Source organism: Vidua macroura, chromosome 10, assembly GCF_024509145.1.
Source record: "Vidua macroura isolate BioBank_ID:100142 chromosome 10, ASM2450914v1, whole genome shotgun sequence".
In the NCBI taxonomy this organism is placed as follows: domain Eukaryota; kingdom Metazoa; phylum Chordata; class Aves; order Passeriformes; family Viduidae; genus Vidua; species Vidua macroura.
In genome coordinates, this window is record NC_071580.1 from 1,113,039 (window position 1) to 1,140,105 (window position 27,067).

Here is a 27,067-nt window from a genome sequence, read left to right on the forward strand (position 1 = left end):
GTCCCATCCCATTCCCATCCTGATCCCAGTCCCATCCCCATCCCGATCCCATCCCCATCCCGATCCCAGTCCCATCCCCATCCCATTCCCATCCTGATCCCAGTCCCATCCCCATCCCGATCCCAGTCCCTATCCCAGTCCCATCCCCATCCCATTTCCATCCCGATCCCAGTCCCAATCCCATCCCCATCCCGATCCCAGTCCCGATCCCATCCCCATCCCAGTCCCAATCCCATCCCCATCCCGATCCCATCCCGATGTAGCCCCGCTGCCCCCGTGGCTGAGGCAGGTGAGTCCCCGGCGGGCCGGGATCCCTCCGGGGTGTCTCAGTTCAGCTGGGAAGGAATGGAAATGGGCCGTGTTTTCTCTGGTGGTTTCCCCCGCTGTGAAAAATCCCACCCTGCAGCTCCCACAGCAGAGTGTTTCTGTCTTCTTGTAGGCTTTTAGAACCATTGCTGCTCTCCCAGCTCCAGCCCAGCTTGGGGGGCAGTGCAGAGTGCCCTTTTCACTGTTTCTGGCGTTCCCTCTGCAGTTTGTGGTGACAGATTCCCCGCAGAGATTTTGGGGATGAACATCAGTGTCCAGCATCAGTGAGGGGCACTTGCCAGTGGGGTACAGGCGTTGTCCCGATGGCCTGGGCTGCCTGCAGCACTCCTTGTCCCCTGGACTGCCCATTCTCTTCATATCTTTAACATGTTGGTGTCAGCTTCATTTAGCAAAGCATGTATTTCTCTAAAATTTAATTCAAGTCATTTCCCCATTTATTTCCTTCCAGTACTAGTGTTCTCTGCTTCCAAGAAAACACTTCACGTGCATGCCATGAGGAAATGCTATGTGGAAATGAGATTAAATTTAAGTGAGATTAAATATGATCAAAATAAATGCATTATGATAGAGCTTTATACAACACTTGAGTGCAGTAGGACTCTGCTTTTTCAGCTCATAATAAATTCCCAGGACCAAACAGAGCAGATTTTCAGATTCAGAGTGTGTTGATGCAGTGTGCTAACAGGGTCTGTTGATGTCATGTTATCTGCAGGCAGCTATGGGAGTTACACCTCTGCTAGCCAGACCTTCCTTCAGGCTTGGAAATGTGTCTCCTGCAGGGATTGCCAGGCTGGGTTTGAGGAGGCAGCATCCCGTCAGATGAAGCACAGGAGCTCTGAGGAGCAGCAGGAACACCCGTGAGTACCATTGTGGCCATACCTGCACACCTGCAGCTCCCCAGCTGCCACAGCAGGGACCCAGCCCTCCCCTCAGCACGGAATCATGGAATGGCTCGGGCTGGAAGGGGCTTTAAAGCTTCCACTGTCCCTGCCCAGCCTGGCCTTGGACACTGCAGGGATGAGCCTCTCCTGAAGTGCTTTCAGCAGTCCCTGGATCCACAGGTGGGAAAGGCACTTTGCCTCTTAGGTGCCATCCCCAAAAATGTGTTCTTCAGCAAGAGTGGAGATCAGGGTTGGTTTCTTTGTAAAACAGATTAAACCCACATTGTTCCTGCCCGTGGCTGTGGGGTGGAACTGGATGGGCTTTAAGGTCCCTCCCAGCCCAAACCACTCTGCGGTTCTAGTAGAAAACATCAGTAATTCATCAATGCTGCCAAGCATGCTTAGAGTTGTATAAAGTAGTTGGAAACTGTGGGGGAAATTGAGATGGTTTCAAGATTTAGATTAGTCATTATCTCTGCCCTTGCCCAGATTTCTTCCTTCCTCTCATCTGGGTAAGTTTGTTTTGTGTGGTGGTGGGATGTAATTAAGTCTTTTTGTCCTTGGTTTGGCTTACATGGGAAGGATGCTGTCATTTTGGAATGAAATCTGCCCAGTGACCATCTGTCTCCCCATTAGGATGAAACAGGACATTGATTTAGGCAGTGGAATGATGAAAGATTTTCTTGAAAAAACAAATGAGCACTTTGCTTTTTTAAAGCCCCTGCCACTGGCAAACTGTGGCTCCAGGCAGAACTCTGTGTACAGTGAGAGCTTCATACCCTGAGTGTCACAGATGCTTCCCCAAAAATAAACAGGGCCACCACTTTGTTTATTTGACAGTAAATAAAACAATTCCAAGTTTTGTTTAAGTGCCTAAATTTGCATCTTGGCTAAATCCCCATTCAGAAGCTGTTGGAAATGTGAGGCATCAAGGTCAGAGGAGCAATGGCTCTGTGACCCAAAAGCAAAAGTTCTCTAGCTAATAGGAAAATGAATGCTGTTATCTTTGTAACTTAGCAATTAGGTTTCTTACCAAATTTCTTCTGAAGCACAGCAGCAGTGATAAGTATTTTGAAAATACATGGATTGTCTTCACTGCTCTCACTTTTTCTCCAAACTTATAAAGTGGACTAAGCTGAAAATTTTAAATGAGGGCAGTGACATTTCCTGGCAGGATTTGCTTTGTTTGTTTTATTGTTGCCACTTACATGTGTATAGACTCAAAGCACCTTTGTGCCAGATTACTGCAATTTATGATGCAGGAAAGGATTAATGTGCTGAGTTTGGGGTCAGCTGATGGAGAATCGTTTAACTACAAAGGAAAACCTCCTTTGGATGAGCGTGACACTCATGAGCTGAGCAGCTTCTCCCTGTGTGTGAGAACTGGGTGAGTGAGAGGCTTTCCAGTTCTCCTGTGCGCTGTGCTTTCCCTGAAACATTCTGTGGTGTCTGAGGTTTAAAAGTGGAGCCATAATCTGGCTGTGTTATTCTCCAGACAAATCAGTCCCTCCATGTGGTTTAGAATCCCAGAATGATTCGTGTTGGAGGGGACCTTAAAGCTCATCTTGTTCCAAGCCCTGCCATGGGCAGGGACACTTCCCACTGGAATGTAGCCCCCAAAAGAGGTGCCAATCACTTCTAAAAGCTGGGAATTGCTGGATTTCTGTGGCATTTGCTGTCGGTGAAGGCAGCTCAGCGTGTAGCATATGTGACCCATTTTTGATGTCTTGAAATGGTCTCATGTGCTCCAGTTTCCTTCTTTAGCATTTTTAAGGTTCTTGTGCCTGTGGACCACATGAATGAAATCATGTCTAGGAATAGATTCAGCCTTGCTCAGCATTTATTCTGGGAACAGTTTGGAACTGGTTACTTTTGAAGAGCAGTATCAGAGGCACTGTTTGGAAAATAACCACAGCATAAAGGCAATAATCAAGCAGTCGTTTCCACGTGGGACAGTGAGCTTGTGTCTCTGGAGCAGCAGCCCCACAGCGGCTCTGCGTGGTCCCACACTGGGGATGTGTGAGGTGAGGTGCAGTGGGATGATCCCAGTGCAGTTCAGCAGGCTGGATCCCGTCAGTGGGAGGGAGCAGGCAGATGGGATTTCTGAGCCTGGCATGTGTCATCCTGGCACCCACCCACGGCTGTGCTCCATCCCTCAGCAGTGTGGGATGGAGGGCTCGGGGTGCTGCTGCCACTTCCCACCTGTGTCTCCTCCCTCCAGAATTCCCCGCTCCTGCAGCCTCCAGCTTGGCAAGCACCTGGGCCTGGACCACAGGAACAGTTCAGCCTGTGGTGTGTTGTCAGAAGAGCTGGCCATCCCTGTGCTGACTGCTCCTACAGTGCTAATACCTAAAGCAAGAAGGATGAGCTAAAACTGAAGTGCCACGTGAGGCATGTTTGGCTGAGGGAATAGAAGGGGGTGTTACTGACTGCTTCATCTCCTGGAACAGTTGGGAGATTCATGCATCCACAGAAAATTTGTGTTATCCAGCTGACCAATCATGGATGAACCTGAGCCTGGTTAGAAAAAAAATTCTACCAAGTTTTTATTTTTTTTTTTTCTTAATTTTAAAAACCTTAGGAAATGGGAAAGACAAAAAGTCATGACCAGAATGAACGCAGCAAGGCAAGTATCCTGTAGCCTTCAGGAATGCTGGATCCAGCAACACACAGATGGATGAATCCCAGGAATAAAGCATTTCTAGTGTGCTCCCACACAGAATTCTTGTGGAAAGAAATCTCCAAATCCAGATTCTCATTTGCAGAGCAGAGCATCTCCTACTCACAGCGCTTCAGGCTGTTTCCAAGAACAGCTGCTGAGCAGAGCAGGCATTTGGCTGTTTCTACATCATCCTAGGGCTGGTTTTCTTTAGGTGCTCTGCAGCCTGGGCCCACCCAGCTGCTCCTTGACCCTCAGATTTTGGTTCTTCAGTTCTTGCATCTTACAAGAAAAATGTGCTGTTGAATTTAGCATTGATTTTGTCCATTTGGTTACGTTATTATCAGTTTAAGGTGTTTACCCTCCTGTTTCCCTCCTTGCTGTTTGAGTCTGCAGAGCCTGGGAGGAATTCAAATTTACAAGGCCTCTCCCTTTTCTCTTGTAAAGATTGACCTTTTCCAGGGTTATCTACAGACATCTTCATTCACACCTTCCACGTCTCCAGGAGCAGCTCTTAGCTGGTCTTCAGATGTAAATCAGGCCAGTGCTGCTACCTTCCAGGCATCCTTTTGTTAATGTGATTGAATTTTTGGTTGAAGAATTGACTTTATTTGCATGTAGATAGTAAATTACCGTTAGTAAAACGGAGTGTTAATTACATTATTTGAATGTAGACAGTGACCTATCTGTGTGCTAGGCAGAACTAGCTGGTGATTTGAGAAAATATTTTGCTTTCAGTTGCTCAACACTGCATTGTAAAGGAACATTCCCATTTTGTTTAGTTCAAAAAGGAGTTGGCCTAAAGGAGAAGGACTAAAACACTGCCATCCACACATTGGTGTGGATCCACCTGGGAAGTGTTCCAGAATCATCATTATCCTTTAAAAGTCTCAAAAGTTCAGTGCTGTTTTATGAACAGTTTGTGTTTGTTGAGGATTGGTAAGCGTTGCTTTGGCCTTGAATAAATTTCCAGGGTTTACATGGATTTAGGAGACTTCCACGAGAGGGTGCAGCAGTTCAACAAAATCCCATCTAAACCAGATGAGCCTGTCCCCACTGTGGGCATATTTTGAGTCATTTCATGTATTAATTTGTGTATTTACATCAACTTCCAAATCGGCTGGGTGCTTCAGCAAATCGGTTCAATGTCCCAGAGTGTCCCTCCAGTCTGGTACTTTTTGGTGTCCAGTGTTACCTGGTCTCAGTCTATCCCTGATTCCCTGCAAATGCTCACTACATGCATTTTAAAAACAAAGTGTAGGGATTTTAAAAAATATTATTGTTTTAGTTTGGAAGCATCATTAATTTCCCCCTCAGCTCCAGCTGCAGAAGGAAATTCCACCTAGAAGGCTGAGTTCTGGGGAAACTGCTGACCTGAGTGTGAGTGATAGAACAGAAAGAGAAAAAAGTTCTGTGCCAAATGATTTCTTGTTCCATGAGCTGGACAGGAGCTCAGGAGTGACCCAGCTCTGGCTGGATGCTGTGCTGACGTCCTGAAAGCACAGAGCTGGTGTCTGCTCAGCAGGCCAAGGGTCAGGGTCCATTCCTCTGCCTGCAGCACTAAAATACCTCTGCAGAAATGATTAACTCCTGACAAATTTCCAGGAAAAGGGCCCACCTTGGAAGCTCATGTCCAAATTCATCTATCCTAAATCACTTCCTGAGATAAGATTATTTGATAGTGAAATAACCAGAGGTGTGGTTATACTCATGTATAATACATGGTACTTTTCCCTGATAAGTGCTGTTTTCACCAGACTTGATATCCAGTAGGAGAAACAGCATGCTGTGCTCTCAAAACTTTTAATTACTAGTACAAGATGTTAAAAGAGGGAGAATTTGAGACCAAGGAAATTATTTTGTTACTGCCAGCTGCAAATGTAACAGTTGGGTCTGAATTCAAAAGGTTTAATTGATGAATTGGAACTACTCTAGTTTTGGGACTTTCCTTTTGAGCAGTGAAAAAAAAAAGAAAAATATGAGGTTTACTAAAAAATCCCCAACACATGGTGAATATGTAACCAGCAAGAAAATTTTAATTTTAAAGGCTAGCACCACCTTCTTCCATTGACCTGCTCTAGATTATCATGTATAAACAGATAAGGTCTGGAGATTAATAGAATGAATGAACAGAATGAAATGAATGAGTAGAAATTCATTAACAAATGAATTTAACGAATAGAGAATTTCATCTTGACATGTTTAGACCGTGACCTTTCTGCCCTCCTTGTCTCGAGGACCGAGCACAGCAGGTGGAGCCCAGTAGGTGTCAGTCCAGCCAAGGCTTCCTGAGCGCAGCTCTGACTGAACCTCTGCTGCCCTCCTGCCCCTTCCTCCCCGTCAGTGAAACGTGCCTGGCATCGTTTCCCCAGATGTCACAGAGGCACAGCCAGCACATCACAGGTTCCCTTGTCCCTCCTGTTAATTTTTAATTAATGTCTGCATCGCTGACCTTTCCTTTCCCTGGCTGCTCACCTACCCTGGCTGGCAAAGGGTAGAGCTTGGGGTGGTGTTTGCAGGGGATTAGCATTTGCCATCAAGCGTTGGGATGGAAAAGCACAAGTCCAGGCACTGGGAGCTGCCCTGAGGAGAAGAATTTGGGAGCTCCACGTGATCCCACCTGGCCCAGAACCTCCCCTGCCCCGTGCCCTGGACTGAGCCCCAGTGTGGGCAGCAGAGGAGGGGAAATTCTGCCCCACTCAGGTGAGACCCCACCTGCAGAGCTGCCCCCAGATCCGGGGAACAACATCAGGAGGATGTGGAGCTGCTGGAGAGAGTCCAGAGGAGGCCGAGGCCATGCCCCGGGGGCTGGAGCCCCTCTGGAGCCAGGCTGGGAGAGCTGGGAATGTTCCCCTGGAGAAGGGAAGGCTCCAGGGAGAGCTCAAAGCCCTGCCAGGGCCTGAAGGGGCTCCAGGAGAGCTGGAGAGGGACTGGGGACAGGGATGGACACAGGACACAGGGAATGGCTCCCACTGCCAGAGGGCAGGAGGGGCTGGGATGGAATTCCCAGAGCAGCTGTGGCTGCCCCTGGATCCCTGGCAGTGCCCAAGGCCAGGCTGGACTTTGGGACTTGGAGCAGCCTGGGACAGTGGGAGGTCCCTGCCCAAGGCAGGGGTGAGAATGAGGTGAGATTGAAGGTGTTTGTCACCCAAACCATTCTATGATCCCTTTGTTAGTTGTCAGCACGGTGCTGTTTGTTGCTTTGTGTGAAACACTAGAAAGGACAATGAACTTTCCTGTACTGGGATGTGTTTTAGGAAGTGAAGAATGTTCATTGTGCAAGAGTTGAGGTGGAAAAGGAGTTCTGTCATTAGAAAAAAATGTGTTGGAGCCTGAGAGCTTTGTTGTTTTATCACAAACATTTAAGTCAGATGTTTCCCCTCTTTTCATCAGCGAATCCAAGTGTGCATACTGATTATCCTGTATTTGCAAGTCAGAGTTGTAAATTGCTGTATTCAGCTGGGGCCGTTTACCATCTGAAAGAAATAATTAAAGCTTTCTTTCTCTTGCTTAAGATTTAAACATGTATTTAAAGATGAGATCATGTTTTCATGGTGGTCAGAGTTTCTTTCTATATTTGTGTGAGGTGGCTTCAGAAATGGGTATCCGAGGGTCTGGTGTGCTCTGGTTCTTTTAATTATATATTTGTTTGGGGAAAGATGGTTATTCCAGCCTCTGTCTTTGCCTGGTTCCATCCTCCCAGCCCCAGTGCAGCAGGAGCTGTGCCCACCCCAGTGTGCAGATCAACCATATGTGCCTCTTATTTATAGCTCATGCGTGAAGGGAGCTATTCCAAAGTGGTAATTTCTCTTCTGGTGGTGGCACATAAATACAAGTGTGTGTGAGCAGCTCCTCCTCCCTGAACGAGGATGTGACACATCCCAGTCACCCTGCTCGGGAACTCTCCAGTCCAGACAGACTGGGAGGCTCTGTCTGATGCTTCAGATACTCAAGAGCTCAATTAATTTATAGATGATAATTTGTTTTCAGCTCCCGCAGATACAGATGCCACCTTTACTCAGCCTCTCTTGAGTCATTCTCTCTCCAATTGCGTTGGAGAGGGACTATTTACAAGGACATGGAGGGACAGGACAAGGGGGAATGGCTTCAAACTGACAAAGAGTAGGTTTAGATTGGATAAAATTCTCCCCTGTGAGGGTGGGGAGGCCGTGGCACAGAGAAACTGTGGCTGCCCCATCCCTGGAAGTCCAAGGCCAGGCTGGATGGGGCTTGGAGCAGCCTGGGATAGTGGAAGGTGGGACTGGATGGGCTTTAAGGTCCTTCCCAGCCCCAAAAGGTCTGTGATTCCATGGAGCTCCATTTCTGTAATTTGCTGGGAAAATGGCATATCCTACCTGCACTATAAATGCAACTGTGCAATATTTTCCATCCATGCTGTACAGTTTGTGCCACCTTAAAACCGGTTTCCTTCCAGCTGCCTTTGTTTTCTGTGTGCGTAATTTCATAAAGTCACTGAGCGCAAGGAATGAAAGACTGGCTTTACAAAGAAAACAAGAACACGAGTTGTGGAAGCCCAGAGTGTTTTGGGATGGGAGGACCTTAAAGCTCATCTTGATCCAGCCCCTGCCATGGGCAGGGACACCTCCCAAAGGTCAGGTTGCTCCAAGCCCCATCCAACCTGGCCTTGGACGTTTCCAGGGATGGGGAGTCACAGCCTCTCTGGGCAGATGATACAATAGGTGTTCCATCAACGCGAATGTTACACTCTGCAGTTATTGCCTCCTTTGTAATTTATCTTATCTGGCCGTTCTTAGCGCTGTGGGTGCCTCGGTTGTGGTTGGTGTCCGTGTGAAGTGCTGGCCGTGCCCTGCTGGGCTTTCTCCGGGGGCAGGCAGTGATTCAGCAGGGAAGCATGCCAGGCCGGCACGGACAGCCGAACCGGCCGTGCTCCCGCACACGTACAGCCAGACGGCGAGAGCACGGGCACGGCTGGGACAAAGGGAGGCTAACTGCTCTTCACCAATCCCACCTATAAAATACTCTGTAAACAAGCAATAGCTGCCTCTAGTGCGTTATCACAGCACGGCTCGGGCTGGGAAGGGACCTTAAAACTCATCTCATTCCACCACCCTGCCATGCCCAGGGACACCAGGTTGCTCCAAGCCCCATCCAACCCGGCCTTGAGCACTTTCCGGGCTGGGGCAGGCACAGCCTCTCTGGGAAACCTGTTCCACTCCACGCTCGCTTTTCCGGAGTGTGTCACCGGCAGCAGCACAGCCCCGATCGGGGCAGCGCCGTGCCAGGGGCTGCGTGTGGGTGCACCAAGTGAGTCAGGGTGACTTTGTTCCGGGACGGGCTCCCTGTTTGTCTCTTACTCATTAATTAGCGCGGCTGGAGCCGCTCGCAACCGAGAGCTCGGCGGCGCGGGGAGGCTCAGGGTGCCGTGCTTGCCTTTCCGTGAGGACGGTGTGTTCCTCCGTGCTGCGTGACTGGAGCGCCGGGGCTGACACGGCTCATTCCCGGCGTGTTCCCGGCGTGTTCCCGGCCCGTCCCCACGCACGCAGCGCCGTGCTCGGGGACATCGCTCCCTCCCTGCCCGCCCGAAACGAAACGCTCGGTGCGTGATAAATGCAACGCGAAGGGGCCCCTCGTCCTATCGCTCCTGGGAACGGCCTCGGGCGGCGCTTTCGGTTCTGGCCGCTGACACCGGTGTGGGGCGAGCCGGGGGGGGGGCACGGGGCGTGCTGCAGCCCGGCCGGCGCCGCGGGGAGACCGGCCCCGGGGCGGGGAACGGGCCCCGGGGCGGGGAACCGGCACTACCCGCCCGCGCTCCGCCCCGGCCGGCGCTGCCCTGGCGGCTGCCTCGGCAGCGCTATTTAAACGGGCGGCAGAGCGAGCAGGAGGAGCCGGGCGAGGCAGGGCGGGATGCGCGGGCAGGCGCGGCCCTCGGTGCGGACACGGCGGTGCTGACCCCGCACCGGCCGCGGTCACCGTGTCCCGGCGCCGCCCGCCCTGTTTATTACATCTCCCTCCACACACACACACACCAGAAAAGTGATTTCGCTCTGGAGTTACCGTGGATTTGGGTCAGAACGCGGGAGCAGCGCCGAGGGAGCCCGCGCCGGTAGGTCCCAGCTGCGCTGGGCTGGCTGCCCGGCAGCTCCGCCGTGCTCAGGGTCTGTCCCTGGGCTGCCGCTTCCATTGTTCGTTGTCGAAGCGTGTCTTAAGGCCAGCGGAGCGGCTCTCTTTGCAGAGGAGGTGCGGCTCGCGTGCGATGGCGAGCGCTCGGGGAGCGAACCCCCCCGGCGAGACAGCGGCGGCTGCGGGAGCATCGCGGCGGGACCGCTCCTGCCTGCTGCGGCACGGCAGCGCCGGCAAAGCCCGAGCCTCGTCCTTCCTGCTGCTTTATTTTTAGAGCCGTTGGGGGATCCGGCTCTGCTCACTGAGGCGCTTCTGTAAAAATAGCAGCCAAACTTAAACGCTGGTCGAGTGAGGAATATGAATGTTGAAATGGCAGCAAAGGTGCGGCTGGAGGAGATCAGAAGTCACTTGTTCAGCACCTTGGCGCTGGAGGGGTCCTTGAGCCCTGGCGGATCCTCTCCGCTCCTCGCCAGGGCAGTGAGACCTGGGCTGCAACAACGGCAACATCTCATTCTCTTCGGAGTCGAGGATTTTTAAACCTCTGGAGTTACCTGAAGGTGCCTTTGGTGGTTTGGAGGAATTGCCTGGTGTCTGTGGAAGAATAACAGATACACCGACGACTTTGGGTTAATTGCCAAACAGATATACCAGTTGCTTTAAATTTAATCTAAAAATGGGAAAACTGGAGAGGCACAACTTTTTTTTTTTTTTTTTTTTTTTTTTTTTTTTTTTTTTTTTTTTTTTTTTTCCTGGCAATTCTGATGTGCTGTTTCCCAGGGAAATGGAAAAGCCTTATAAATGAATATTCCAAAATACGGAAGGCTCAATGAGAAATTTTCCAGAGCAAGTAATCAGTAGTAAGAAATGATTGCCAAATTTTCTCTGGTTTTTTGGGACTTTGTTTTGAAGTGAGGAGTAACTCTGCTCGGAATGCATTTATCCAGGAAGTAATCCTTAATGTGCTCCACTCTGAGCAATGAGCCTGCATGTGAGATTGAAGAGGGTTTAATTAAATGTAATCAAATATTACAGGATTCCTGATTAAAAGGCATAGCACTTGCTTTTCGTGACGTACGAGACACACTGCTTATTTGTGCTTTAAAATAACACAATTCTGCAGCTTGCGAGTAATGCCTTTCTCGCTTCCTGAGTAACCATCACCCTTCCGCTTGCTTCCCTGCCCAGTTTTAATTCCTGGTGCCCAGCGTGGCGAGAGGAGCGCGGTGTGTCACCGCCGGGTGCCACGGGGCGAGGGTGGGGACAGGGCGGGGACGAGCCCCGGCAGGATGGCACGGTGGCAAGTTGGCCGTGGGTCTCCGCAGCCAGCGGCTCCCCGGCGCTGCTGCCGGGCCGTGGGAGGTGACGCGAGGGAGGACACATGCCACTGCAATGGGAATGTGTAGGTTTGCTCCTCCGGTGGGAGAGGAAATGCTGCAGGAATGTCTGAAATGCGGGGGGGGGGGGTGGGGGGGTGGACGTGTCTCATGCTCCTCAGGTCTGTGTGTGAGGGAGGCGCAGAAATCAGCGCTGTCATGTTCTCTTTTGTGGGATAGAAGGAACCCAAGTGCTCTTGTTTGTTGAACATCCTGACAGGGAGGAGGCGGCGGACCATCCCCCTTTCCTGCCCACCCTCGGGGGACTGCGTGTGCGTGCCGGAGTGTCTCAGAGCCTGCATGTGCGGGGAGAGGAGGAGTGTGGGTTTGGGATTAATTAGCCCGAGTTTAGCTGTTTTCATGCTTTACGTGCCTAAGGGCTACCCGCAGTCACAGCGAGGGGAGGAGTTTGCTGTTGCTGGCTCGAAATCCTCTCCAGGGGTGATCTTGTTCGTGTCAACCGTGAGCAATTAGAGAGATTAACTGTCTCGTTTTCCTTGCTGCCCTAGGTTGATTCCTGGGAGGCTCTGGGACATTTGAAAGTGATTTGGAGAGAGCAAAGTCTGTGTCCGATGGACACCGAGCCCCAGCCGGCGTGCGTGGTGCCCCAGGCTCCCTGCCCAGCAATGAAGTGCTCTCCTTCGGAGGACTTTTCTCCCCAGGTGAGGCTGGCTGAAAAGATCCCCCCAGTGAAGCCTTGCTTCAAGAAGAAGCAGCAAGTGCAGAAGAGGCTGGACACACAAACTCTGCGGGCTTTGCGGCCCATCTTTACCAGCCTGCTGGGAGCTGGGGCCTTGGATAGGGTCTTTGTGCCCCGAGGCCAGCGTGCTGGCCATGGTGATTTATGTGAACCTGCTGTGAAAAAGACTCTGGACCTCGGTACCTCTTGCCCCCAGACAGAAAACAACGTGACTGTGCTGATGCCAACAGCTCCAGACGTGCAGGGTCAACTGCCAGGAGCTCGTCCTTCCCCCGGGCATCCTGAGCAGGACGTGCAGCCAGGAGAGCAAAGTTTCTCCCCAGAAACTCCTGGAACTGCTGCTGATAATGGTAATGAATCATTCCAGGATCATCCTTTGCACCCAAGTGCTGGTGATGGTGCAGCTTGTCCTTTGTTCCCTGACAAGGTTCTGGAAAGCTACACATCTGGCTTACTCCAGGAGAACGGCTGTCCAATGCAATACAACTTGACCCCAAGCAATAAATTCAGTGCTGGGATATTCCAGGATAAAAGTGAAGAAGCTTCCCTTGACCTGGTGTTTGAGCTCTTGAACCAGCTGCAGTATCACACCCACCAGGAGGACGGGATTGAAATCTGTGTGGATTTCCTCCAGGGCACTTGTGTTTATGGCAGTGACTGTCCCAGGCATCACACAGTGTTACCCTACCACTGGCAGGTGAGGAGGACAGCAACCCAGAGGTGGCAAAGTGTGGCCAACGATTCCCAGGAGCACCTGGAAAGGCTTTACTGCAACCCTGACAATGACAAGATCAAAGTCAAGTATCGGTAGGTAACTGAATTTACTCCTTGCTGGGAAGGGTGCAGAAATAGAACGGGATGTACCTTTTTTTTCCCCTGATACTTGTATCCAAGTGTGTTATAAACCTTAGGATGGTGTTTCCTGATTTATATCCAACAAGTTTAACTCGACAAAAAAAAAAAAAATTTGTACACCTGTAGAACTGTTATTTAGCATCTGGAATGTGTTCTTTGAAGCTGGAGGACTTGGAGTGTGTGAAATAAGGAAACTTCAGCTCTGTAGGAATTCAGAGGCTGTTGTGGAATGCTGTGCTTGTTCTTGGCGTTCCTAATTAGTCTTTCCTCTGTGTTGGACAAAGTGGCAGCATGGAAGGCTTGGCAGCGCTGGGGGCAGGGATGACAGAGCAGTTGCTGTGTGTCACCGTGAGCACAGCCTGGCTGTGCACTCCCGGCACAGTCTGCATCGCTCCATCCCAAACAGCTGGACCAAAGGGCAGCTCTGCAGAGTCCGGGGAAGTGTCAGTGTTAGTAAATGGGGATGTTCCAGCTAATTCCCTGGGAGCAACCTGAGCCACACGGTCAGAAATGCTGATCACTCTTAAAGCAGTTACTGAAGTTATTGTTTTCTCTGTACAGAGCTGTGTTTATTGACTCATTTTCTAAAATTAGCCGACAGCTGTTAGGTTGATGTGGTTGTGTGACCTGTGTGGGCTCCTGCACCCTGGGAGCTAAAACTTCTTCAGCTTCTCCCCTGCAGGTTCCAGTCTGAGGAGCAGTGGGGAAGAGTGATGCTTGCAGGGTCCAGTTCGTGCAGGGTGCAGACTGGTGTGGTGTGTTTGTTGGTGTTTTTTGTTTTTTTTTTTTTTTGGAGGAAGTGTGTGGTGCACGTTGTGGCGGGGCAGATAAGAAAGGAGAAGTTTGCCAGGCTGGCACAACTCCAGTTCAAAGTGACATTTCTGGAGTGAAAACTTCACACTGCCTTTGCCACCCGAATCCTTGGGGGTTCTGCTCACTGCCTCTTCTTCCTTTCAGTTCCTGAAGGAAGTATATCCCTGCTTTTTCAAGATTTTATTTTCATTTACTAAGCTGAGATTTCTCATTTGGCACCAGAGACCAAATCTAGTGCTTAAAGTCAGTGTTAGTCTTTACTAACTTCACTTAATTGGATGTTGGATTAGACACTGAATTCAACCTTTGTCATAGACTCAAACTGGTTTGGGTTGGAAGGGACCTTAAATCTCACCCAGTGCCACCCCTGCCGTGGCAGGGACACCTCCCACTGTCCCAGGCTGCTCCAAGCCCTGTCCAACCTGACCTTGGGCACTTCCAGGGATCCAGGGGTAGCCCCAGCTGCTCTGGGCACCTGTGCCAGGGCCTTGTTAGTGATGGCAAAATCAGAATATGGATGGCCCACACTGAAAATGGAGTAGGATCTGTAGCAGGGAACAACTGTATTTTATAGAATTGTCTTGAAGAAATATGCCAGTCTAATAAAAATTGAAAATTCTTCTAAGTGCATAGCAGATAAAATTTGCTGTATTTTACAACAGAGGAACTTCTATTTCCCGAGTGTTAGAAATGATTTCTGAAAACCAAACAGCACAGCCAGAGACAAGCCCATTAAATGATTTAACTTTGAGCTCTGTGCAAATGAGCAAATGGTTTCCTTTCAGAAGTTGTGTCACCGAATCCATCGGTGCACACGAGCTCCGTGTCCTAAAGGATGGACTTGGGGACGATTAAAGGTAAAGGACTCGGTGCTTGGTCTTGGCTTAGTCACGCCCAGGCTGGGGAGCTGCTGTGCAGTGACATCTCCCTTGCACCGGGTGTGCAGGTGCCAGCCTGGTGGGGCTGGTGGCACATGGAGTGCTGCCAGCTGGGGACGGGGTGGCACACAGGACGTGCCCTGAGCGTGAGGGAAGGGACAGCAGCAGCGTGGGCTGGGGTGGGACACTGCCCTCAGAGCCTGGGGATACAGACCTGGCCTTGCTGGCCTGAGTGGCTTCTGCCAAGCTGCAGATTTACACTGGCTGCTGGGGAGAAATTCCTCCCTGGAGGGTGGGCAGGCCCTGGCACAGGTGCCCAGGGAAGATGTGGCTGCCCCTGGATCCCTGGCAGTGCCCAAGGCCAGGCTGGACAGGGCTTGGAGCACCTGGGACAGTTGGAGGTGTCCCTGCCATGGCAGGGCTGGAATCAGCTGATCTTTAAGATCCAACCTTGGAAAAGCTTCACGGCTGGATAAGTGTCAGTGAGACCTTTGAAGTGAAGCTCCATTTAAGAGCAGAGCTTCTGATTCCAAACTTTGAGTCTGATCCTTGGAACTTTGACTTGCCAAGGTTTTAAGCCAGGTTTTGAGGCGGGACGTCAATGTTTTGGTGTGCACCATCACCAGCTGCTTCTTTTGCAACTTCACCTTGTCTGAGGAGAACCTGCCAAGGTGTGGGGTGCCCCAGCTCCCGGGGTGGTCACTCAGGCTGGTGCCAGTGTCCCCGTGCTGTGTCCCCTGGCAGCCGGGAGCTGTGAACGTGCCCCGCCAGCGCCGCGTCCCCTGGTTACAGCATTATTTGTTAAAGCCATTAATCTCCCGTGGTCAGACGAGCTTTGCAGGCCTGTCTGCTCCCTGGCAGCCCCAGGAAACGCCAGCTCAGCACTCTGCCTGGCTGCTGTTTGTCCTGCTCCGTGTCCCACACGCTCTGGGGGTGAGTGGGGATTGGGATTGGAATGATCCTGGCACCGGCGCTACCCCCAGGCAGCTGGGCCCTTCCAGAAAGTGTTGGCCATCAGCTCAATTAGGGAATGAGCTCTAAATTAGGGTGTTCTTCAAGGAGCTACTTATATAAACCTTCCTTCCTCCTAATTATTGGGATGAGTAATGATGGAGATAAGTTATTGAGATGAGTAATGTGAAATACACATTAAGTTGTTGCCTCTCACCTAAGGGAATGTGATCTCAGAGGAGTGGTAAACCTTGTTTAGTTACTTTGTAATGCAATTCCTTCAGCTACTTCTTGCAGTTTGGACTCAAACTAGTATCATAAATTACTTTTTTTTTTTTTTTTTTTGTATTCTTGAGTCTGCCAAGTATGTAGAGCCACATACCAAGCTATCTAAACAAATGGGGGAACATCAACTTAAACAGGTTAAAGTACTTAGAAGCACTCAGTTTTCTTCATAGATGTGAGGAGAGGCCCTGGAGAAGTTCCAGCTTTCAGCAAAGAGAGAGCAGTGCCAAGTGCTGCTTTCCAGCAGGAGATGCCCACGTTGGGATATTTTAAGATGCTCTTTGCTAAGGGGAAATACTTGGCTGAGGAGCTGAGCAGGTTTCCCCACACACACACACACACACACACCTGTCCTGTCATGCACACATTGCTTTTCAAAACAAGCAGCAGCATTAGAGATTACAGGAGGATTTGTTTAAAACAACTCTGCAGTTCCTGACCCATCAGTTCCCCCTGCTTTGGCTGAAAATTCCACTCCTCCTCTTGGCAAAAAGGGCTCCCAGGTCACCTGACACAGCAGCTTCTTGCCTTTGATTTGATTTCTTTCTCTTTTCTTTCTCTTTTCCCGTAATTTCTGTAAGTTTTATGGAATGGCTCCTTGTAGCTAGGAGAGAGGCCAGGATGGAATGGCTGCAGTGAGGGAAAAGCAGGTGGCTCTGCAGTGGGACGTGTCCTGCTGGGAGCTCTTCTCCCCGTGCTCACTCCTGGCCCTTGGGTGAGGTCAGTCCATGACAGCACAGGAGGAAACTCAAGCTGTCCTGGGGAGGTTCAGCTCGGATATCAGCAGGAATTTCTCCATGGAAAGGGTGGTCAGGCACAGGAAGGGGCTGCCCAGGGAGGTTTGGAGTGCCCATCCCTGGAGGTGTCCAAGGAATGTGGCACTGGCTGCTCTGGGCTGGGGATGAGGTTGGACTCGGTGTCCTTGGAGGGCTTTTCCAACCTCAGTGATTCTGTGACTCTGGAAATACAGAGTGTTCCACTGGAGTTATCAGGGGGCATGTGAAGGGACTGTGAAGGAGAGGCATGGACACAACAAAATGTGCAGGAAACTGGTTTTCCTTCATTCCTCTGTGTGTGTGTGGGATGGCTGCTTCTCTGCTGCTGACAGAATGTGCTTGACGTGTTAAAATCATACAGAGCACGGTGCAGGCATTTCAGGATGGAATCATGGAATCACAGAGTGCTTTTGGCTTGGAAAAGGCCTTAAAGCCCAGCCAGTGCCACCCCTGCCCTGGCAGGGACACCTTGCACTGTCCCAGGCTGCTCCCAGCCCTGTCCAGGGACACTTCCAGGGCTGGGGCAGAGCCACAGCCTCTCGGGGCAGCAGTTGTCTGGGGAGTTCTGCAGGTCCCTGGCCCATCAAACAGTTAAATTTCAGAAGTTTTCTGTGTGATCCACACAGTGCCACAGTGTGTGAGATAAGGCATGTGTTAGTGATAACAGGGAGATGGGAAACCAGCTGAGAGTCCCTGTGCCTGCGTTTGGGGGAGGTTCTTGGCTATACCCTCTGAGTGGCTGGGAGCTGCTTTTCATTCCTTTCCAGCAGGAATGCAAGGCAGAGCCTCGAAACTCCTGTGAAGTGATTTTGGAAGTGTTTGCCTTGTGCTGTGTGGGTTCCTTCTTGCTGCACTTTGCAGCAGCATTTCCATGTGAAATGGAACTAATTGGCTCCTGGCTGTACCAAGCCAGGGGGGCCCTGAGCTGTGAGGAGCCAGCAGTCACTGCCATCCCTGCTCTTGTCTCCTGTCAACAAACAGATTGCACTCTGGGGAGCAGCTGTCACCTGGCTGCAGGCTGAGGTCAGGCTGCTCCTGGCAGCAAAGCAGCTCCTCCTGAAACAAAGATCAGGGGTTGCTCTCAGGAGCTGCTCCCAGCTAGGGCAGCGGGCACAGTGCTGTGCCAGGACCCGGGGGACACCAAGGGCTGTGACAGTGCTTGTCACAGCAGGAGCAGTGATCGTGAAGTTCCTTCCTGGGCTGCTGAAATCAGGAGGGATTTCAGCTGAGCAATAATGGGGAATCTGATTCCTGTAGTCACGTGTACACAGGAGTGGATTTTTTTGGGGAAGTTGGCTTTGGAAGGTGTGACAGGGAACATTCATTTTTAGGAAAAGCCTGGAATGACAGGACAAGGGGAATGAATTTCAGAAGGCAGAGATGGGTGGGATGTTGGAAAGGAATGCCTCCCTGAGGGTGGGCAGGCCCTGGCACAGGGTGCCCAGAGCAGCTGTGGCTGCCCCTGGATCCCTGGCAGTGCCCAAGGCCAGGTTGGAGCAGCCTGGGACAGTGGAAGATGTCCCTGCCTGTGGCACTGGGTGAGCTTTAGGGTCCCTGCCTGTACCAGCTCTGCAGCCACTCAGAGCTGTGCTTGTGCTCCTCTAAAACATAAATAGTTTGGGTTGGAAAGGACCTTAAAGGTCATCGAGTCCCAGCCCTGCCAGGAGCATCTTTTACTGATTTACCAATGAAACAAACAAAGCAACCCCTCCCAAACACATCCACATCCAGCAGCTGAGAGCCCCTGGAGCCCAGCAAGCACAGGGACACTCTGTTAGTGCTGCCCTGCAAACAGGAGGTGCAGCTGGGGCTGGAATTAGGGAACAGGGTGCCTGTGCAATCCCTGGGAGAGGGGGATGTGCTCGACACCCTCATTGCTGTGGAGTTTGAGAACTTAGCCGTGCCCACACCCCAGGCCCCCCCGAGCCAGGACCTCGTGTTCAGGAGTGGCCAGGAGTGGGTTCTTGGGAAGAACAAACAACTTCTGGTACAGTCTCTTCTCCTCCAGCAGCTCTGCCTCAAGGACTTCCTGATCCAGAGCTGGGGGGTTACTTTTATTGATGTTATTATTGTTGTTTTCATTTTCCCTGCCAGGCGTTCATCTAAGCTGCATATGTGTACACACACATGCATATATGTGGGCCAGCTTGTCAGCAGTTGTTTCAGGTTTCCTGGCTGTGGAAATTCCAGAAGATTGCTTTTGCAAGCACCCCAGTCACCAACTGTAAAGGCAGGGAAAAACAGACTTTCCAACCTGTAAAAAATAAACACAGGAAAAGCAGCAAAGTCACTACTTCTGGGTTCTTCTGTCCCCTGAAGACGGGGCCTTTAAGCAGAGAGGGAAATGTGTTTGCAGCATTTCCCAGTCTGAGGTGTCACCTCCCACGTGGCCCACGGTCACCGCAGAGAGCAGCAGCATGACTTGGTGAGAGGGCAAACGCAGTAAAACCTGAAACTCACGTGCTGCCCTGGCCCTGATGCCCCTCTCTGGGGTTTGAATTGAGCAGGCACTGATAAGATCAGGCTCAGATGGGTTGTTTGTGCTCTTGCCCTGCTGCACGGGTTCCTGTGTGCCTGGCACAACCTGGCAGCCCAGTCCTGGTTACTGGGGTGCTCCCACTGCTGAGTTGGGAAGAGCTGCTGATGAGCATCCCTTGGGAGTGTTCCCTGGCCTTTTCCTCCCTGTGCCTTTCCATGGGAGCACACTTGGCTCTGCTGTCTGAGCTCTGCTCTTGCTATTTCAGTACCTGTGCTTCCAAATTAAACTCTTGGTTGGGTGCCCAGCCCTGGCACAGGCTGCCTGGTGGAGTCCCCATCCCTGGAGGGGTTTGACAGCCCTGGGCATGTGGCACTTGGGGACGTGGGTCAGCGGTGGCCTTGGCAGTGCTGGGGGAATGGTTGGACTCGATGGTCTGGGGGAGCTTCTCCAATTTAACCAAATCTGTGGTTTCCGTGATCTTTTGAAGCCAGCATCCTTTAAGTGACGTTTGGTTTCACAGAGGAGTTTAAACACTCAGCCCCCCACCCAAAGCTGGGCTCGTCTGTGTGAGAATCCTTCCCTGCAGCTTCCATCAAGTGCACAAACGAGACAGGATCGTGCTGCCTGGGTGTCACCAGGAAGTGTCAGTGCCTGCCTTGCCTCTGCAGTGCCTGAGCTCAGCGTGGCTCCCCCAGCCCTGAGCACAAAAGCCTCTCGTGCCTCTCTTTGAAGCCCCTGAGGTCCCGGGGGCCGGCAGGTTGTTGCTGGTGCAGGGAGGAACTGGTTGAGTCAGAGAGAGAAGATCAGCAGTTTCAGCAGGGCAGGGAGTGGGGTGTGAGCCCTGCTGTGTCTCACAGCTGTTCTGCTGGGAGCAGCTTTCATTTCCTGCTGGGCCCTGCTGCTCGCAGGTTTCTGTTTTTTCTGAACCTGTTTGCGGTAACTGCTGACACGTCCCCGAACTCGGAGAGGAGCTGCAAACCACACGTATTTCAGAGCACTTACAGACTGATTCTGTACTCATCTCTTTGTACGTGCCATCTAGAGAGTGTTTGTCCTGCTGAAGGGAAGGAGCCCGGGGGATTCATGGATTGGGCTGCAGTTCTGCAGAAGGATGCAAGGAAGAGCCTAAATTTCTGTATTTTGGCCGCACCGATCTGAAAAAATCTCTCGGTGTTAAAACTTGCCAGTCAATGAACCTGCTCAGTCCAGTGTCCCGCAAAGTTTTCACCTTCTGTTGTTTCTTACATTTAGGGGAACAGAGAAAATGAAACTTATCAGTGGGGTCACGTTCTGCTGTTGAGAGCTTGTGGAGTTTTATTTTGAATTGTGCTGTTCTACAGCACCAAATTTGGGTTGTGTGCCCTGTTCTTCTGAGAGTTCAACGCGCTCACTCTCTCGGTGCAAACAGTTCCACTGAACTGCTTTATTTTATAAATAAAGACCTTTATTTGGTGAGTTGGTGAGGAGAAATTCTTCAGAAATCTGTTCTCACCTCTCGAGTCTCTGTGGGACCTTTAACAAGGGCACTTAGTGCCAGGACAAGGGGAATGGCTCCCACTGCCAGAGGGCAGGGCTGGATGGGATATTGGGAAGGAATTCTTCCCTGGGAGGGAGGTGAGGCCCTGGCACAGGTGCCCAGAGCAGCTGTGGCTGCCCCTGGATCCCTGGCAGTGCCCAAGGCCAAGCTGGACAGGGCTTGGAGCACCCTGGGACAGTGGGAAGTGTCCCAGGGGTGGCACTGGATGAGATTTAGGCTCCCTCCCAACCCAAATTCCGGTGTTCTACACCTCAGACAGCTGCTGGGTTTGAGGTTTTGTCCCTTTGTGCTGAATACCGTGTGTTTAATGGCAAACAAAAGGTGAGAATTGTCTGTTTCTCCCACTTTGCCCAGGGGCCAGGAGTGCTGGGTGGACCTGAACCTTATGAAGCTGTATGAAAGTGCAGAGTTCGACCAAATGCGGCGCCTGTCCACAGCCTCCTGCCCCGGCTCCAGCTCCAACTGCTACACGGTGTGGAAATACTTCTGCAGGGACCACTTTGGCTGGAGAGAGTACTCTGAGGTACAGCCCCTTCCCCGTGCTCCGTGCAGCACACACCAAACACCTCTGCACACACTCAGGGAGGGGAGGAGAGTCACTGTCCACCTGAGACAGCAGTGAAGGGACAGCTCTGCTGGCCTGGGTTGTGCTTCTGGGATCCTGTGACTTGAATTGCCCTGAAAGCATCAAGGACATGAGGGCTGGCCAGACTCTCCCACTGGGGAGCAAACCAGCTTGTGGAAGCCCTTCTGGAGCCTGATTTGCTTTTGTGACAGTGGGACAGTCTCTGCAGCCTTCAGAACAGCACCTCCACTGTTGTTTTTAGGCAGTTTTTAATTGATTTCCCTGTTCCCAGAGCTCTGCTGAGGCAGGACATGCCCTGCCCGAGCTGTGGGTGCAGCCCTTGGGCTGATGTCTGGAGTGAAACCTCATCAGTGCTGGCAGTCCCAGAAATAATTCCTGAGTGTAAGACCTGGAGAGAGGTGGGCAGAAATACCACAAATAACGTGGTGAGGGTGTTTGAGCTGGGAGGAGAACTGGGTTTGTGCAGTGTAGAGCAGGAATATGAATTTTGCAGTGTGTGGTTTCTCACATGTGCATTTCCCTTCTCCATTTTCCCATGATTTTTCCCCTCTTTTCTCCCCCGTTTCTCCTGTTTTTCCCCCTGTTTCCCCCCCCTCCTTTTCTCTCCTGTTTTCCCTGATTTTCCCCCATTTTTTTCCCATTTTCCCCCATTTCCCTCCCATTTTTGCCCCTGTTTTCTCCCCCATTTCTCCCCTGTTTTTCCCCGTTTTTCCCCATTATTCTCCCTGTTTTTCCCCCTGCTTTCCCCCCTGTTTTTCCCCTGTGTTTTCCACCCATTTCCTTCACGTTTTCCCCCATTTTTCCCCCATTTTCCCCCATTTCCCCCTGTTTTCCCCCCTGTTCTCTCCCTGCTTTCCCCCCATTTCCCTCACATTTTCCCGTTTTTCCCCCGTTTTCCCCCCTGTTTTTCCCCCATTTCCCCCATTTTCCCCCTATTTCCCCCCATATTCCCCCTTTCCCCCCTATTTTCCCCCATATCCCCCCTGTTTTCCCTCTTTTTCCCCCCATTTCCCCCGTTTCCCCCCCTGTTTTTCCCCCATTTCCCCTATTTTCCCCCATATCCCCCCTGTTTTTCCACCAATTTCCCCCTGTTTTCCCCCCATTTCTCCCCCATTTCCCCCCTCTTTTTCCCCCATATCCCCCCTGTTTTCCCCCCTGTTTCCCCCCCTGCTTTTCCCCCATATCCCCCTTGTTTTCCCCCCTGCTTTCCCCCCATTTCCCCCCTGCTTTTCCCCTGTTTTTCCCCCATATCCCCCTTGTTTTCCCCCCTGCTTTCCCCCTTTTTGCCCCTTTTTGCCCTGTCCAGCCCGTGGTGAGGCTGATTGAGGAGGCGAGCTGCCGCGGGCTGCGCGAGGTGCGCTTCATCACCTGGCACAACCAGTACATCCTCAACATCAAGGACGGCTTCCAGCAGAACTCCTGCTTCCGCAGGGAGATCAAGAGGAGGCCCCTGCTGCGCTCCTGCCTGCTGCTCATGCCCTTCCTGCAGTAGGTATCCCCAAAACCGGCCCATTCCCACTGCCCTGCCTGCAGTAGGTATCCCCAAAAATTCCCCCAGGTATCCCACTGCCCTGCTGCACAAAGTATCCCCAAAAATGGCCCATTCCCACTGCCCTGCCTGCACTTGGTATCCCCAGAAATGGCCCATTCCCACTGCCCTTCCTGCACGAGGTATCCCCAAAAATTCCCCCAGGTATCCCACTGCCCTTCCTGCACGAGGTATCCCCAAAAATGGCCCATTCCCATTGCCCTGCCTGCACAAGGTATCCCCAAAAACGGCCCATTCCCACTGCCCTGCCTGCAGTAGGTATCCCCAGAAATGGCCCATTCCCACTGCTCTTCCTGCACGAGGTATCCCCAAAAATTCCCCCAGGTATTCCACTGCCCTTCCTGCACGAGGTATCCCCAAAAACGGCCCATTCCCACTGCCCTGTCTGCACAATATATCCCCAAAAATTCCCCCAGGTATCCCACTGCCCTTCCTGCACAATATATCCCCAAAAATTCCCCCAGGTATCCCACTGCTCTTCCTGCACGAGGTATCCCCAAAAATTCCCCCAGGTATCCCACTGCCCTGCCTGCACTTGGTATCCCCAAAAATGGCCCATTCCCACTGCCCTTCCTGCACTTGGTATCCCCAAAAATTCCCCCAGGTATCCCACTGCCCTTCCTGCACGAGGTATCCCCAAAAATGGCCCATTCCCACTGCCCTGCCTGCACGAGGTATCCCCAAAAATTCCCCCAGGTATCCCACTGCCCTTCCTGCACAATATATCCCCAAAAATTCCCCCAGGTATCCCACTGCTCTTCCTGCACGAGGTATCCCCAAAAATTCCCCCAGGTATCCCACTGCCCTGCCTGCACTTGGTATCCCCAAAAATGGCCCATTCCCATTGCCCTGCCTGCACTTGGTATCCCCAGAAATGGCCCATTCCCACTGCCCTTCCTGCACGAGGTATCCCCAAAAATGGCCCATTCCCACTGCCCTGCCTGCACAAGGTATCCCCAAAAATGGCCCATTCCCACTGCTCTCCACGTGGGGCTGGATGGGGGAGTTGTGTTCCTGGGCTGTGACAGGGAGCAGGCACTGTTGGGTGGGAAATGAGAAGGAGAACCCAAAATTTAGGTCGTGCTGGCAGCTCCTGTCCACCTTCCAAAGGAATGTTTGTCTGAGGAGCTCCTTGTTTACATTTGCAATGTACCTTGTGGATGCTGGAACGTCAGCTCTGCCAAATTCCTGTCCATTTTCCAGCATCCTGGGCTGTGGGAGGTGCCCCTGCCTTGGCAGGGGGTGGCACTGGATGGGGTTGGAGTCCTGCCAGCCCAAACCATCCCGTGCTGGTTCAATGGGAGCACTGGGTGTTTTTAGGTAGGGTTTTACAGGAAGGGAACCTCAGGTTATTAGAGAGAAGCTGGAGGGTGCCAGTGAAACACCAAGAGTGGACTTGCTGGTTTGAGCAGTCCTGGTTCTCATCCCAATGAAAAATTAGGATTTCAGGGCTCCTCCTCGTGTTTTGCTGCCTGGCACTGTTTTACCACAGTGATCTGCTAAAATGATGCAATTCCCAATTAATTCCCAGCTAATTTTGTTGGACCTTGAGGGCTCTACACTCGTGAGGGATTGACCAGAACTGTCTGTGCCAGCTACCAAACCTACAGACTAAACTCTGGGATTCTGTTCTGCACCAAACTGCATCCTGATCCTATTTATCCAAAGACCTTGTAAAGCTCACTTAAAAACATGGATTCTTGGCAAGAACAAGAGCGTTTTAAATATTTATGGGATCTGTCCTTCAGGAGTCAGTGTTGTCTCCACTTCCCACATGATGCTACCTGAGATTTGTTCTTTCTTTCCCTCACCTCCCACCTGCTTAAGTCTCTTCTAGAACTGGAAAAGAATCCTTGAATAAGAATGAACTTTTTAATGGCTTCCCCCGTAGAATAAATAGCGTAAATATTTTACACCAGTCAGAAGAACTGAACAAAGTACACCAAAGGATCACAGGATTTTTATTGGATTTGATTCTTCCTCATTAATCCAGTACTTACTGGCAATCTCTGCTTGCTCTTCCAGTCCAGTGTGAGTGACGAGGCCCTACAGGAATATTTTTTTACCCATTTGCCCAACAAAGAGAAAAAACAAATTAAAAACAAATGCCCACTTTGGTATTTGACTGCTATTTTAATAGCAATTTGTAGAACAAATTTCTGGGTTTCTGCTCAACTGTTAATAACCAGTGAGAAGAACTTGGAGTGAAGTCAAATGCATGCAAATGAAGGGAATCCTGGCCTTGGCCTCGAGCAGGAGGGAACAGCCAGTGAACACTCAGAGAGTGTTTCTGCCCTGAAAAGTGGGAGGGCTTTCCATGAGTTGATTTTAAAACAGACCTTTTTCCACTAAACGTCCCCCTCCCAACGCTTTTCCTTGGGTTTGAGTTGGTTTCTGGCCATCTGTGGGGTTTGGAGAGCAGCTCCACCCTGGCTCTGGCAGCAGCCAGTGGCTCTCTCCTGCTGCCTGCCCCGGGGCACTGAAGGGTTGGCAGCTTTTCCTAGAGGAATACTTTGGGAAAATCCTCCTTGGTGGACTTTGGAGCTCGCCCCACGTGTTCCTGCAGCTGCAGGAGCTCTGCTGCTGTGAGCCAGGGCCCTGCAGGTGCCACAGTGCCAATGTTCCCCTTGGCACACGAGGGAGAATCCAGGATTTACTCAGCTGAGTAAGGGCTGCTCACTCTGGTGGGATTGGGGGAACATAAACCACAAAGGCCAATTCTCTGAGTTCAGCAGCTTCCAGAGTGTGAGGATTCCAGAGCTGCAGGGGGCAGGAGCAGGGTCCTGCTGGTCTCCTTCGCTGGGTTTTTTTCCTGGCATCCATGGGGCTCCTTGGCCACAGCTCCCTCCCTCAGCCCTGCCTGTTCTCCAGGCAGCATTCCCAGAGGAGGGGCAGGAAAATAACCAGCTGCAAAAGCAAATCCACCTCTGGCTGTGTCAATGGCAGTAAGAATCTTCCTGGGTTGGGAAGGGGCTTTAAATCCCATCCAGTGCCACCCCCTGCCACAGGCAGACACTTCCCACTGCCCCAGGGTGCTCCAAGCCCTGTCCAACGTGGCCTTGGACACCTCCATGGCAATCAGAGGCTTTTCAGCCCCACTGGGGATGAACTGGGGGTGACTGGAGGCTGCTGAGGGTGTCTGAGCACAACCTTTGTCCATCCCCAGGACCCTGGGTGGCAGCTCTGCCGTGCCCTCCCCGTGCTCCGACCCCGCCGCCGCGCACGACTTGTCCCCAGCTGCTGTCACCTCTCCCAGCTTCTACCCCGAGACCTGGATTGGAATGGATCCAGCTCAGGACTTCATCCAAGTGCCTGTTCTGAAGGAAGACAAGAGCTACAGAACCATTTACAACCTGTTCCACAAGACTGTGCCAGAGACCAAATACAAGATTTTGAAAATCCTGCGCGTGCAGAACCAGTTCCTTTGGGAGAAGTATAAAAGGTAAGAGAGTTGCAGTTCTTTAATAATGGATATCCCTAGAGGAGGAGTTTTATAAGAGAGATTTGTATCTCCTCTCACAGCTGAGCTCTTCCAGAGGGTGATACCGTGATGAGAACAGCCTTTCCCCGGCTGACCTGCAGCCAACGCTCACCTTCACTTCCCATTTTCCGTTGCAGGAAAAAGGAATACATGTCCAAGAAGATGTGTGGGCTGGACAGGATCATGAACGAGCGGCACCTGTTCCACGGCACGTCCCAGGACGTGGTGGACGGGATCTGCAAGCACAACTTCGACCCGCGCGTGTGCGGCAAGCACGCCACCATGTTTGGCCAGGGCAGCTACTTCGCCAGGAAGGCCAGCTACTCCCACAACTTCTCCAAGCGCTCCCCCAAGGGCGTGCACTTCATGTTCCTGGCCAAGGTGCTCACGGGCAGGTACACGGTGGGCAACCACACCATGAGGAGGCCGCCGCCCGTGGAGCCCGGCAGCATCACCAGCGACCTCTACGACTCCTGCGTGGACAATTACTTCGAGCCCCAGATCTTTGTCATCTTCAACGATGACCAGAGCTACCCCTACTTCATCATCCAGTATGAAGAGGTCAGCAGCACCGTCTCCATCTGACAGCCTGTGCTGCTCCCTGCCGCAGACTCTTCACCTGGCAGCAGTTTGTGGTGGGGGGGATAAAATCTGGACACTTCCTCACTGGTGGAATGACTTGGAAGGAAGGTCACTGAAGTGACCAAATGTGCACTTGCTGGTCGATTCCCTCTGTGGAAATTGTACATATTTTTCCATTGTTTATAGTTGGAAATCTGTGCCTTTTGTTATAAAACACTGTTTATTTATGTTAGTAAATATTCATGTTTCAGAA

At 51.6% G+C, this 27,067-nt stretch overlaps 1 protein-coding gene across 7 annotated transcripts; it reads left to right on the top strand.

The window, feature by feature from the left end:
• The first annotated feature begins 51 nt into the window (after nucleotides 1-51).
• TIPARP (TCDD inducible poly(ADP-ribose) polymerase) lies at nucleotides 52-27,067 on the top strand. 7 transcript variants are annotated; one of them, XM_053986915.1, is made up of 8 exons: nucleotides 52-102; nucleotides 225-289; nucleotides 1,040-1,184; nucleotides 11,852-12,849; nucleotides 20,971-21,139; nucleotides 22,509-22,690; nucleotides 25,918-26,193; nucleotides 26,370-27,067. In XM_053986915.1, the coding sequence occupies exons 4-8, from the start codon at nucleotides 11,915-11,917 to the stop codon at nucleotides 26,815-26,817; spliced, it is 2,010 nt and encodes a 669-aa protein (XP_053842890.1). In that variant the 5' UTR covers nucleotides 52-102; nucleotides 225-289; nucleotides 1,040-1,184; nucleotides 11,852-11,914; the 3' UTR covers nucleotides 26,818-27,067. The 7 variants fall into 7 exon arrangements, with proteins under 7 accessions (XP_053842890.1, XP_053842889.1, XP_053842891.1 ...); XM_053986914.1 differs by having other exon boundaries at nucleotides 56-171; XM_053986916.1 differs by having other exon boundaries at nucleotides 56-289; nucleotides 1,107-1,184.

What these genes read in the sequence shown, in the direction of transcription:
- TIPARP (XM_053986915.1), top strand. Translation starts at nt 11,915, where the DNA reads ATGGACACCGAGCCCCAGCCGGCGTGCGTGGTGCCCCAGGCTCCCTGC. An exon ending in AAGATCAAAGTCAAGTATCG is followed by an intron (nt 12,850 to 20,970) that starts GTAGGTAACTGA and finishes CACTTTGCCCAG; the next exon opens with GGGCCAGGAGTGCTGGGTGG. An exon ending in CTGCTCATGCCCTTCCTGCA is followed by an intron (nt 22,691 to 25,917) that starts GTAGGTATCCCC and finishes GTCCATCCCCAG; the next exon opens with GACCCTGGGTGGCAGCTCTG.